Genomic DNA, 14692 nt, shown 5'->3' with positions numbered 1-14692 from the left:
AACAACAGGGTCTAAATTAGCAAATTATTTTTATCAGCAAGTGAAAGTCTCCTCTCATGAAGTTCTGAATGTTATTTCTGAGTAAGATGTATTATTTATTTCATTCATCTAGGAACCAGGGTGTCATGGAGGGGCTGGTGGTGCAGGGAGAAATGCCTTGGGTACTGAGATATGGTGTAACTAAATTCCTATTAAGATCTTACTGTTTAATTCAAGCTGAAATGGTAAGGTATCCTTTGCAGCTAAAATTTTGCCATTAAAGTCTCTGCAACTCAAGATTTGTAACTCTGGAAAGGAATAATTCGTTGATGTTAGGAAGGCACATCATTCTTCAGTGTATGTATTACAGGGACAAGGTATGGGGGAAGGGGAACCTATAGATCGGGGGTCAGCAAACTGTGGCTTGCTGCCTAATTTCGTAAATAAACATTACAATACAGCCTTACAATCCACTTCCATATTATCAATGGCTGCTTTTGTGCCACAACAACAGAGTTAAATAGTTGTCGTAGAAACCTTATGGCTCACCAAACCAAAAAGTATCTGGTCCCTTACAGAAAGTTTGGTAATTCCTACGTATATCAAATAATTCTAAAAAGCATATTTGATAGACAATAGGAATATATCCAGAATGATATATTCCAAACAGTGAGACAATTGGAATTTTAAACACTTATTAAACATTTGATATATTAGGAGATTAATTCTGGATGGTGTAAATATGCTATGCTTTTTTAAATTAAAAAAGCACATTAAGGTTGGGTGTGGTGGCTCACGCCTATAATCCTAACACTTTGGGAGGTCAGGGTGGGAGGTTCACTTGAGGTCAGGAGTTCAAGACCAGCCTGGCCAACATGGTGAAACCCCGTCTCTACTAAAAATAAAAAAAAAGCTGGGCATGGTGGTGCACGCATGTAATCCCAGCTACTCAGGAGGCTGAGGCAGGAGAATCGCTTGAATCCGGGAGGTGGAGGTTGCAGTGAGCAGAGATTGTGCCACTGCACTCCAGCCTGGGCGACAAGAGCAAAACTCCATCTCAAAAACAAAACAAAATAAAAACACATTAAAATTTAATACAGAAAAAAAAATTGAATACAGATACTTAGGCTATCACTTTCCTTGAAAATACTTAACAGACGCTTATGATTTCATCCTGTAAGGTGATTTTTCTCTACTCCCCTGAACCAAAATACTTACAGTCGCTTATGATTTCATCCTGTAAGGTGATTTTTCTCTACTCCCCTGAACCAACTTTTTTCTCTACTCACCCTGAAAAAAAGTGTGAAATGAACATTAACCATTAAGTACCTGCAATTTTAGTGAACTGCCTTATTGGACAGTTTTTAAACACTCTCCATTTATCTACGTCCCTAAAATGGTAGGTAGACTGTATTGTGTCACTTTCCCTGAGTACACACCAAGTCTTCTAAGAGCTTTTCTAGTTCTACATTTATCCAATATTGCTGACAGAAACAAGAAGCACTTAAGAAATATATTTATCCTAGAAAAAGATGTAACTGTCCAACATTAACATCTTTCTATGCTTGCCAATTAATATCAAAACGTCAAGCACATGCCAAAATTAACAGTTAACATCTTTTTCCCAAAAGGATGTAGTGCATTTTTAAGGTGAAAGTATTATTTCCCCTTTTATTATGTTGAAGGGGGAGAATGTAAAGTGCTGTCTGTATGCATTCTTAACTTAATCTGCACTATTTTATATTAATCTTTATCCTGCTACCTGTCACCCCTCCCACACACTCCTGCTTGTAAAAATACATGATACAAGGCCGGGCGCTTGAAACCTGGGAGGCAGGGGTTGCGGTGAACCGAAATCACACCATTGCACTCCAGCCTGGGCAACAAGAGCAAAACTCCATCTCAAAAAAAAAAAAAGCTGGTACAAAGGGCCTTTTTGGTAAAATTTCCTATTTGTCTAATTTTTCACCTTTCCCCATCCCAACTGACTTGCAGTACAGTAATAATTGAGACCATTATATACCCTATGGTCTCATTATCCATCAAAGGGCCTAGCCATTTTCTCACAAGTGGATATTCAATGTTTATCTGTGGAATGCATGTATGACCAAAGAGGAAGAGTCCACAGAATGAAATAGGAGCTCACGTTTGAGTGTGGTACGAGTCACCAGGAGCAATGAAAGACCAGCAAAGACCAGGGTGCCGAAGAGTCAGCCACCTTCAAAAGGCAAATAATACAGGATAAAAACTTAGAATGAATCCTGGCTCTAAAACACTGCCTTCAGTCTAATGTAAGATTTTAGTAAAAACATCTTTATGCCTATGAAATGATTAAACCTATTATTTTTAGGCAAATATACGCATACCAAAACCGTACCTACATATGTAAAATTTTAGACTTCGCCTTAGGTAAAGTTTTAAAATACTTTCTTCAAATTTCCTACTCTGGGATGCTGATTCAATTCCTATATTTGCTATTATTTGGAATGGGCACGTTTTATTAACGATTTAGGTGACAACCACTTGAAAAACTAGTGTGGCAAGATCTGCTTTGGAGAATTACCCATGTCTGTACATAAATGCCACCATTCCAGTTTAGAAATCCAGATGCCACAAATATCCAAGGAGATTACTTGAAAACGGGGCAGGTGGACAGAGATACTAGCTTCACATTACCTTTTACATGAATACATCTTTCATATGGCAAAACATAAATGCCAAAACCCAGTATCTCTTCACAAAAATCATATTGCCAACTAAAACATCAGGTCATTTTAAAATATCTTTATTGATGTATTGTTGCACTCTACATCAACACTCCAACAGGGATTTTCTTCTAGTTTTTTCAAATACAGACCGAATGTTACACATTTAAATGTTAGTGGTGTATATGCCAGACATTTTAAAACAAATACTTGGCAGCAAATGGCTAATAATTCTCACTAAATATTGTTATGGAGATGGTTTAAGTAAAAAAAAAAAAAAATCACAAAGGCCACTTTTGCATTGAGATCTCTATAGTAATATTTGCACTAGGTTGGATTTGGTCATTACATCTTTCAGTAAAACATTGTCTACTAGGGTATGTATCCAGGGAAAGGATCCCAAAGGATCAGTGTAACCCCATATATCATATGCTTGGCAACATCAAATAACTAAATGAAACTGGCTTGATAGCTATATGCATATGATAGTAACATGAAAAATCCTTCAGGTTGCTAGTGCCTTTAGTCACTCACTCAGTAAATACTTTTGAGCACAAGCTATGTGCCAAATACTATTTGAGTGTACTTTGGAATCTTCTGATTTCAAACTTTTCCCTAATCTCAAATATTTATTGAATGAGTTTGGTACAGGAAAAATACTGAAATGGAAGTTCAGGAGTCCCCTGGGTCCTAAATCTGACTGGAGTCACTGTAGCAGCCTCTCTGGGTATGCTTCATTAGATAGTCTCTTACAACCTCTTTCAACCTAAGTAATTCTACAATAATCTTGAAACCATTTTATGTATTATCTCACCAACTGTTAGGACCTGTGCCAAGAAGACTGTCTTGTTTAGCTTCCACTAAGATTCTAACACATACCTAATTACACTTGGAAGATTAGCTTTTTCTTATTGCCAAATTTAAGACTGGTCGTGGTGGGAAAAAATAATCTGGCTCACAGTAAGAAGGCAGTATTAATAGCAGGTAAGGTGCCATGCAGTTATCCAATCTGTAATATTTTTCACTCACTTTATAATTAGCTGAATAGATTTCCCATAGTTCACTTTCTTTAAACTTCAGAAAGACAGTTATGTCACAGCCTAAATTCTGAAGTACCTTTAATTTTCTTACCTAAACATAGATCTAATAATTCAATTTCCTACACCTGTTCCCATACAATGGTCTGTGGTTATTTGGTGAAAATGTAGCTCAGGTAGTGATTTTTTTCTATTAAGCTAAACTTGGTATCTAAATTATTGATTTCCTAAATTATGTCCTTTTTAGTGTCAAAACATCCTTCATCCAGTACTTATAAATACAAAATTTTATCATTTTAGAATTTTGTTGACTAAGCAAAACAAAAAGTAACTACAAGGGTCCCAAGACCTAAAGAAACTAAACACAAACCCAACTCTAAAATAGAAATGTTTGGTCAATCCTGCCGTAGCCAAAACGATTAAGTAATCTCTTTCACTTTGTGTAGAGAGTGGTAGACCATTTTCTGAAGCAGTCCCATTTCATCTTTGGATAATTAAAAACCAGTTTTAAATCTTGAGCCAATGGTCTCAATCATGACCTCTTAGAAACACAGAGTAAGTACTTTTACTTACTCATGCCTCATGACAGCTCTTCCCATGTTTAAAGATACTAGGCATTATAATGCTGTGTGGGCTCCCTTTATTGTGCCCTTCTCCAAACAAAATCAAAGAACTCCTATTTTTCTAAGTCAAGTCTGAATATCTGGCCACTTCCAATTTCCTTTGCTCTGACTTTGAAATAACCTAAAAAGCTGTTTTCTCTACATTAATAAAGTTCCAAAGATTTTATAACATCACAGAATTACTTGTAGTCAATCAGTCCACAAATATACAACATGGGATGAAGCAGTTTACCTTTGCTTTTCAACCCATTTCCAAGATTATGCACATATGTAAATTACAGGGGAATTTGTAATATTTCCTAAAACTTGTAGAGAATCTTAAAAGATACTGACTACAAATCACTGCTATTAATTAAAGCAGGATTACTTGGAGGTAGTTTGTCATTTACGTATTTTCATATAAAAACATACAAATAAACAAAAAAAAACCTTATTCTATAACTCAAACGTGTAAGCCTGAAGTACAAAGATATCTGAATTATACGTAAGTCAAAATTCATCAAGGTGTTCCCCTTACCCCCGTTAGTCTAAATTAGTACACTTGCAAAGAGATCTGAATTCAATGTCAGTCAATAAAATTCACAAAGCCAGAAGCAGTTTAGTGCTCACAAGTTTATATTTTTAGGTTTGATAAAGATTCTTGTGTATTTTCTAAATACACAAACAAAACAGTTTTGGAAGTTTACATACATGTCTTAGGACACTTATATTAGGTAGGTAATTTACATTTTAAAAAGTTGGTCTTCGTAAAAGATCTTCCCAAAGAGCTTTTACAAACAGCAGGCAGAAGTGTTCTTTTATGTTTACAGTGTTCAAAATGCTGATTCTCCCACTACATAATGGCCTCAACCACTGCTCTCAACCCAAAATACTGTTCTCAATAGCTAGTGTACTTCAAATTTAAGTACTCAATGTCATAAAATTCAGGGCTAGAAAACGTCTTTTGAAGTGTGCTTATCCCTAACACATTTTAAACTATCTAGAATTCTTCAACTTCAGTTGAAAGCAGGGATACAGCAGGGGAAAAAAAAAAAAAAATTCCATTTTAAGTCCTAAAGTGACTAAACACCTGTTAGTTCTAAGTGTGGAAATTATGTACCGTAGTTAAGTTTAAGGATCTGGGTGACTGAACGGCACAAAAACTGGGGTTTATATCTAGTTCTTCAGATAAAAAAACCATCCTTTTATAAAATTAAAATGCCACAGCCAGTTAAGAGCATGTGCTACACTGATGTGTCTTAATATAGTCAAAGTGACAAAACAACTGCTTTATGAGGAAAGAGTAGTAGTAAGGAAATTTGTTGGGGGGAGGAAAGACACTCAAAATTCTAAACACAGCTGTCTTATAGGAAATATATAAATCCACAGACTCCTTTAAAAGCTGAAATTCTACAAGAGTTGTTTATAATGAGGCAGCAATAGAGCCTCCTTGAAAGAGTACGGGCTTCAGAATTAGACGTGGATCGCTTCTCGGCCTTTTGGCTAAGATCAAGTGCAGTATCACACGTGGTCAAATCCCAGCTCTATCACAGCTGTGCTAAATTAGCCAAGTTTCTTAATTTCTCTGAGTCTCTCCTCTATAAAATGGAGATAATTAGCACCTACCTTATAGAAAATTAAGGTAAAATCATGTATACAGCACAACGGCAAGTGTGGCACTCAAAAAAAAAAAAAAAGACTGGCAATGTTTTGAATCATTTTTTCAGAAAAATGAATCTAAACCCTTCATGCTATGTTCAGAAAATCCTAAAAAATATAAATAATGCTTAAGTTTCAAAATTTAAGATTTTTAAAAACCAATTTTCCATTACACATTCCCCCATGAGATACTATTCCAGTCATATTCAGGCCGTTTATACCATTTTCTATTCATATAAATGGCCCAAGTCCTAATCCTTTCATTTCCCATTTTCTCCTTCCTTTCCCCCCTTTTTTATCATTTCTTTTTCCTCTTGGTTCATATTATTAAACAACTTTAAGATGTGTTATGTACCTATTATGTACCAGTGTTCTAAGCACTTTACATGAATTAACTCATTTAGCTCACTCTTCTCCATTATTAGGATGGCTGTGACTAACCCAGCTAGTGTTTTCCCCCAATTTCAGAGCTACTCATTACTGCTCAGTTTCCCCTTCCTATGTTTCTTTTTAAAACTCTTAATTCCTAGTGTGCTAAATTTAGCAAAATATCTAGTAAATAATAAAAATGAACAGGGGTCCATATGGAAGTATCTGTCTCTGAGAACTCTAATAATGCACGATCTTGATTTATAAGATGGTCTGTAACTACAGAGTTAATATGAAAGTTTTATACTCTTCTCCTTCATTAAAATTAAAAGCTCTAAAATACTTTCATTTAAAATATAAATTACAAGAGACAACTTTGCCAAATACTAACATAATTCTGCCAGAGATCCACAGACAAAATGAGTATTCCATTGTTACCTCTGAGACCAATTGTAAGTTCTTGGTATCTATCAACTTCCTGAAATCGTACTGTAAGTCAGAAAAAGAATATACTTAAAAAAATAGAAATGTCCAGTAGTATACCTTAGTACTAAAATTATTTTTAAAAAAGATCTAGATGGGAAAAGGCAGTCCCTCAAGATCATGAAACAAAATAAGTTAGGCAGTCAGCAAGTAGAAAAATCTGTCAATTCTGTTTCTGGTAAAATGTTTACTTCAAAGAAATTTAATAGGCTGAGGCTAGTATATTCAAGAGTATAAACACTTTTCCTTTGGATTACCTAAAAAACAAACCTTTAAAGTATCATATTTCAATTGACTAAAAATATAGCCAAATCTGTCACAACACAACATAAAAGGTAATGGACAATTATAGAATATTTTAAATTAACAGTAACAAGCCATCTACATCAAATCTTATTTCCAACTAAAACCAAACAAAAGCACAACAATCCCGTAGTGTACCAAGTGTGTATTTCAATTTACTGTATGCAATCTAACAAAAATTTGGTCATAATTTACCAGATATACATAAATGATTTAAGTAGTAAAAGAAATTCAGCTTCAAGAGAATAAGTTCATATTCTGAGGAAAAGTAAAAGTACATTAAGAATATAAAGCCAAGTCCAGTTTCTATGCAATAAGTGAACTGTAGTCTAATAAAGCAGATTTAGGTGATTTTTAGATATATATCTTTTTTCTTTAATATATATTTATATATAGACAGATCTACCAATTGTAAACTAGTTTATTTAAAGGAAGGGGATAAATGGGATGAAAGAAGTCTTTATACTATACTTACATATTCACAAAGAACATTTTAGGTTTAAAATACTTTTCATTCATAGTATCTTTGCCCAACTAATTTCTACCAGAAATACATTTTACTCATTTGTCTAGAACATTAAGATGTACTCATCCATTTTAAACAAAAATCAAACCGAAACTATTTGTATCTGTCAGGTTTACAGTTATGTAGAAACTACAATATAGATGACAAAAGCTGCATCTAACCACGTAACTGTAATTTATCTTTGATTTATCCAAGCAGAAACATCATTGTCTAACAATAAACCATTATTCTACTGAAATCAGAGACAATGATAAAGCTTGTCTCTTAAAAAACATCAACTTTTCAACTTTGATCAGATGAAGCACCAAAGGGATTATGTATCTGTCAAAGCATCTTTGCAATTTTTTTCCCACATAACTAGCATAATTTAGTTACCTGATATAAAATAGGAAAATATACTCAACTTTATTTAAAAGAAAGCTGAAAATATGACATCCCTCAATCTCATATAATATACAATATGCTCATAATGTCATACATGTTAATATGTGAAATGCTGCTGAGAGTTCCACAATCAGCTAATTCATGTCACCAGGCTAAGTAAATCTGACAATTTCACTTCAATGTCACCCCTTTGTACCCTGAAGAATTTAGTTTTGAGAATAATAAAGCTTCTCAGTATTTTATTTGTATGATTTCTGAGACTGTTGAAACATGGTGACTACTATAAAGACTGTATCAAGGTGAGTGACTTTAAGGAACAGAAAATATAAGTTACTGATCATAATTTCCAAACAATATCCCAGTAAGTATAAAACAGTAAGAGAATGCACATTTTGTGTTAATTTTAATGACAAAAAAGACACAGGGGTAAAAACCTGGTATTTCACTCATATTGCATAACAAGTTAACCAAACTGGACGTGGTGGATAAATTATAAAACAAATCATTTTAATTATTTCTATGATTTTTCTTTTAATTAGGCCTTTCAAATAGGACTGAGGTATAGTACACTGGCAAAAATAGAGGCAAACAAGAATAGTGCCAAAGTAACAGATACCCAAAACCGAATACCATGTCAGAAAACATTATAGTAACCATTTATCAGATTAGAGCAGCAGAAGAAAGTTACTTCTAAATCATAATCATTTTAGTGGTATTTGTCAACTTCGCCACGGTAACTTCGTAACATCATTCTTCATTTGTGAAGTAGTAAAATTCATGTCAGAAAGGAAGGGGGGAAACGGAGGAAGTCAGTTAATTCATTCCAATAAATTACCTCTCCAGTTCTTATAAACATGCCCATCAGCACAAAATTGAGAAATAATACCTAAGACTAGAAGAGACTTGGTTTAAGTTATGAAGCAAATTAAAATGGAAAAATACAAGAAAATAGAACCAATGGGGTTGAAAAAGCCCCACACTGAAAATCTGTATTAAAAAAAATAAAATTAATAAAAATAAAAATAGAAACAAAACTCTACTAGTACAAACTAGCCTGAGTGGTTTGATGGACAAAGTGATTGGGTCAATTGTCACTGTACTTCCATAAATGGATTTTCTCCACTCATGTTAAAGTAGCACATGAATGTAAGCTCTTTAAGGATTATTTTCATAGGACCCAAATAGTTACTGTATGTTGTATAAATAAAAAATATTTTACTTTGATAACTGACTGAGTATGTGGGGACTCCATGTAATCCAACCACATGGTTGTCTGCTGTATAGTCCTGTGCAAATATTAAAAAAAAAATTTTTTTTGCTATAAGGCTTTGACCCTACAGTTTTCACAGCAACATAACTACTATCCAGCATGTACCATTATTTTGCAAGCCTTCAAGTTCAACAATCCAAATTGTCGATTCATATCAGGTCCAAATGCAGCATTCTTGAGGAGTATAGTAGGTCAGTTAATCATCTAGAGACATACAAACTTCTCCTGATTCATCCCATCGAGAGGGATCATTCTGATCTTCTCCATCATCAACTAGCTCTTCATCAGCTTCTCCTACTTCATTCTCCTCGTATTCTTCATCCCGAGGGAATTCTGTATCCTGTCCCTGATCTACACCTTCTTGCCCTCCTGGTTGTGATTTATCTGCACAGTCTACACAAACACCGTAACGTCGAGATCCATGTCTTATTCCAACACTGGCTGCTAACATGAAGATCTTCTTACACACCATACATTTGTATTTTTTATCCTTTTTATGCACCTAATTGAAGGGGGGAAAAATCCAATATAAGGCTATTATATATAATAGAATGCATTTGACCCACTCAAACCACACATTTAATGAGTAAATACCACTGTTTCTCTGTGAAAAGCTCATTATCAGTTCCTACGTCAAACTCTTTGTTTAAAGCAATTTAAGAGACAACCTTCCTTATATTCACAATTAACTGTTTAAATCCCTTTAAACTTCACTGACATCAATATAGTTTATCTCAAAGATCAGTTGTTTTTAAAGTTACTTACCAGGGAATGTCTTTTTACATGTTCTCTTCGAGTAAACAGTTTTCCACAAATATCACAGCTAAATGATCTCACTCCTGTGTGAATGAGCAAGTGCCTTTTTAGTGTTCGTCTGTATTTGGCTACATAGCTACAGTGAGGGCATTTTAACTTGTTCATGATTAGAGATGATTCACCTATGAGAATTAACAAAAATAAAGTGCTTATTATACATTAAATAGAAAACTTGCTATCAAAACTTAGTTCTATCCCTGAGAACAGTAATTGACATGGAGCTACTGCTATTTGGTTTTTTAAAAATGCACAATATGCAAGCTTTTAATTGTTAACAATTATTTAGTAATTCTGTACTTGTTTAGTTGACTTAATACTTGCCATTTTCCCAAGTTTCTTGTTTTGGCCAAGATTCTGGCAATAATCCATACTTGAAATCATTTGAAGCACCTGGTATCAATCCATACTTGAAATCATTTGAAGTACCTGGTATCAATCCATACTTGAAATCATTTGAAGGACCAGGCATCAAACCATACTTGAAATCATGTGAAGTACCTAGTACAAGTAAGAATTCTGAATTAATAATGGTAATAAGTATCTGTCTCTTCGTTAGAGTCAGAAAACATATATCCTATGAGCATTATAACTTCATAATGAGTTAAATAAAACTCTATTTTAGTCTAACATTGAGAAATCTTCCTACTTTATAATCACAATAAAACAAAATACTATTCAACTATACAAGAAATTCAGTTAAAAAACAAATCCTGGACCAGGCACAGTGGCTCATGCATGTAATCCCAGCACTTTGGGAGGCTACGGCAGAAGGATCGCTTGAGCCCAGGAGACTGCAACCAGCTTGGGCAACAATGGAGAGAAACTCCATCTCCATTTATACAAATTTTTTTTTTTTTTTAATTAGCTGGATATGGTGGTATGCTCTCTCTAAGTCCCAGCTACTTGGTACAATCATTGGAGCCCAGCGGTTGCAGTGATTCAAGATCACAACTGCCCTTCCACCTGGGTGACACAGTGGCACCCTGTCTCAAAAAAATAAAAAGTGGGGGAGAGAAAGAAAATAACATGAATATCATTTAATCATGTAGATGCCACAAGAAATTACCCTTTTAAAGGATGGGTAGCTTCATACCATAACTCCTAAGAGTTGCTTTTTCTAACTACTCTATCACTGGAGACTGTATCACCCTGAAGACCAGCTGTCAAATAGGATATTCTCCTTATTACAAACCCAGGACAGGCACCTAATTGTAAGATTAATTGGTTCAGAAAAACAGACTGAGAATAAAGCATACATACAGGATAATTACAAATTTAAAGTTCTATTACTAGATCCTTGTTATTTCGGACATATTAGGGCAAGGTAACTGAATGCTTTTAGGATTCGGTGAAATTTCTTTCTAACTCTATCCTTATATAAAATAATGTGCAGAAAATAGAATAAAAATAGAATAATGGATGTCCCTAAGGATCTTCAGATTAGCAAGGGCACGAATTATATCCACTGAATTTAACTCCATCTTTAATGTAATTCGTTGGACCAGGAATGTTTTGGCAATAGGAATATATCCAGACTCCTCCACAACTACTGCCACCCTGATCCAATCAATCATGCGCTCTACCCCCTGGTCTGTTTTCAGTAGCCACCACCAACTTGTCTCCCTGCTCTGTTCTCAGCAGAGAAGTCACAGATTCTTTTAAAACACTACCTTAAGGCAGGTCACCACTCAGCTTACAAGGCTACAAAGACTACCCACCTCAAAGTAAAAGCTGGAAGACTTTCAATATCCTCCAAAGCCTTACCTGGTGGAACTATGACTTCCAATCATCACCCTTTCAGTCACTCCATTCCAACCATACTGACCTCTGTGCTAGTCCTCCATGATAAACATGCTCCCAATTCAAAGCATTTATGTTTTCCTCTGCCTGAAACACTCCTTGCCAGGATATATGTGTAGTTCACTCAAGCAGCAATAATCCATCTTTCCTCCCATGGGCATCATGGTTTTAAAAGTAAAAGTATGTTTACCCAAATGGATTTTCTAAGAATCATTTCACGTATATGTTCCCAGACAAGTTGTCCCTCTTAAAAATTAAGAAAACTTAAGATTCCTACCAGGCACAGTGGCTTACACCTGTAATCCCTGCACTTTGGGAGGCCGAGGGCGGCAGATCGCAAGGTCAAGAGATCGAGACAACCCTGGCCAACATGTTGATACACCCATCTCTACTAAAAATACAAAAATTACCTGGGCATGGCATTGCATGCCTGCTGTCCCAGCTACTGGGGAGGCTGAAGCAGGAGAATCGCTTGAACCCGGGAGGCGGAGTTTGCAGCAAGCACAGATCACACCACTGCACTCCAGCCTGGTGACAGAGCATGACGCCGTCTCAAAAAAAGATTCTGGCTGGTCTGATGGTAGTGGGTTACCAGAACTTATTAACATTAGTGTCACCAAAGTTGGTATACAACCCCCCACTGCTAAATTCGACTGGCTTTAAAAAAAAAAGATTCCTTTTTGGTGAAAGTCTTAATACCCAACAAAGTAAAAATGTCTCTAAAGTATTTTAAAACTGCCCATCAGAGGCTGGGCACGGTGGCTCACGCCTGTAATCCCAGCAACAAGGTGGGTGGATCACCTGAGGTTGGAAGTTTGAGACCAGTCTGACCAACATGGAGAAACCGTCTCTACTACAAAAAATACAAAATTATCTGGGCATGGTGGCACATGCCTGTAATCCTAGCTACTTGGGAGGCTGAGGCAGGAGAATGGCTTGAGCCCGGGAGGTGAGCCAAGATGGTGCCATTGTACTCCACTCCAGCCTGGGCAACAAGAGCGAAACTCCATTTAAAAAAAAAAAAGCACATCATTACTATTACCATAAACGGTATTGTACTTGGAATACCTTCACCAGTTTTTGATGTAAAGAAAGCCTCCTGAACCCATAGTTACATATAATTGAACTACAACTCATTATAATTGCACCTAATTAGTGTTTGGGAGTAAGTACTAAGAATCCTAAAGTGAAGCATTTCTGTGTGTGGGATAAAGAATGGGATGGAGGTGGTAGCCTGTGGAGGTCAACCTACTTTTAGTTTCACAATTCTAAATAAAGTTTCAACTTTATGATTCATATTTCTTGTCTAAATCAGTACAAAGCTAAACTCCAAGGGAGCAAGAACTGTGCCTATCTTCCTCACCTCTGTTTTTCTATTGTATAAGACATATATGCTGCTCTCGAATTACTTGTGGAATAAATGATATCTAGAAAATGCCAGTATGTACTTCTGACTTGCTCAAAAAAATGAGTATCAAAAGACATGTTAGATGTTCTAATATCTACAATTAAATATTATTCACAACATCTAAGAGTAAGGAAATAGGCCAGGCACAGTGGCTCGTGCCTATCATCCCAGTACTTTTAGAGGCTGAGGTGGGAGGATAGCTTGAGCCCATGAGATTCAGACCAGCCTGGGTGACAGAGCGAGGCCCCATCTCAACAGAAAAAGGAAACAGAATATCCCTAAAACAATTCATAAACTGAAAATCCAAGATTCAACATCCATCATACCAAAGAATGAACGGATGGAATTCATTCCTTGGTATTCATTCCACTCTATCTGGAATAGAAAATGGTAATTCAAATTAAATAAACCTTGCCCCAAATTTCACCTCTCCTAATTCTTTTAACAGAGAATACTTGCAGGAAAAATTAAAAGAGTGGCCTGAATAAAGGTACTATCGTTGTAACTCAATATACTTAAGAATCATTAAGGTCATTATAGATCTACTTCAAAACGGAGCTTACTGATTGATCAATAATATCTTTCTTGGGTACATTATTCCATAATAGCAAACTAAGGAAAACGCAATGTAGGTTTTTAACATCAAAGTCAAAGAAAAGGCTGATCTCAGATGCAAAAATACTAATGGATAAAAATGTCTCCCTTTAAGAGGAATAACTCTCTATCAAAGGTTTACAAATTTAAATTTTTACATATTAATTCACACACCCCTAATTAAACCCATTTTTGGACTAGATTTCTAAACCGAGAAAGCAAGTATATCAGCAATTTTCTGTGCAAGCAAAAATCTTTAAAATTCAGGCCGGGCGTGGTGGCTCACGCCTGTAATCGCAGCACTTTGGGGAGGCAGGCAGATCACCTGAGGTCAGGAGTTCAAGACCAGCCTGGCCAACGTGGTGAAACTCTGTCTTATTTTTAAAAATAAATAAATAAAAATAAAATCTTTAAAATTCCAACACATCTGACGTACAGACTGCTAATTTCAAAACTTGTTTTGTAAATTCTTTTAAACAGTCAGAGGCAAGCACCTTAAGGCAGTTTCTTCAGAAATGGCTTTATTTTGGTCAGTACATACTGAATTCAGAGCCCATGAATACTTTAAGAAGCGCCTCATCTCTGTTCTCAACTTTGAAAAGAATTCCAGAGCTAATAAAATTCAAACAGTCTATAAATATCCATATCTATCTTCAACAAACACTAGTTTTGTCACCTTTTTATGTACACACATACATGCTTTCTATGCACTATTTGAAAACATGCACCCTCATAACTTCAAGCCTAAATGCCATCT

General features: G+C 35.5%; 1 protein-coding gene and 1 pseudogene across 1 annotated transcript in view; one reads left to right on the top strand and one right to left on the bottom strand.

The window, feature by feature from the left end:
- The first annotated feature begins 5806 nt into the window (after positions 1 to 5806).
- LOC135278210 (U2 spliceosomal RNA) lies at positions 5807 to 5976 on the top strand (annotated as a pseudogene).
- Positions 5977 to 7267: 1291 nt separating this feature from the next.
- Positions 7268 to 14692, bottom strand: part of ZBTB10 (zinc finger and BTB domain containing 10) — a 36129-nt gene continuing 28704 nt past the window's right edge. Inside the window, exons 4-6 of the mRNA XM_064384295.1 lie at positions 10455 to 10631; positions 10083 to 10255; positions 7268 to 9819 (exon numbers count right to left, since the gene is read on the bottom strand). Coding sequence (XP_064240365.1) covers positions 9514 to 9819; positions 10083 to 10255; positions 10455 to 10631 — 656 coding nt within the window. The 3' untranslated portion in view covers positions 7268 to 9513. The remainder of the gene's footprint in view (positions 9820 to 10082; positions 10256 to 10454; positions 10632 to 14692) is intronic.

This window comes from Aotus nancymaae, unplaced genomic scaffold (genome assembly GCF_030222135.1).
Source record: "Aotus nancymaae isolate 86718 unplaced genomic scaffold, 86718_ANA_hifiasm-v0.15.2.pri h1tg000036l, whole genome shotgun sequence".
NCBI lineage: Eukaryota > Metazoa > Chordata > Mammalia > Primates > Aotidae > Aotus > Aotus nancymaae.
This window is presented reverse-complemented; position numbering and strand designations above follow the sequence as displayed.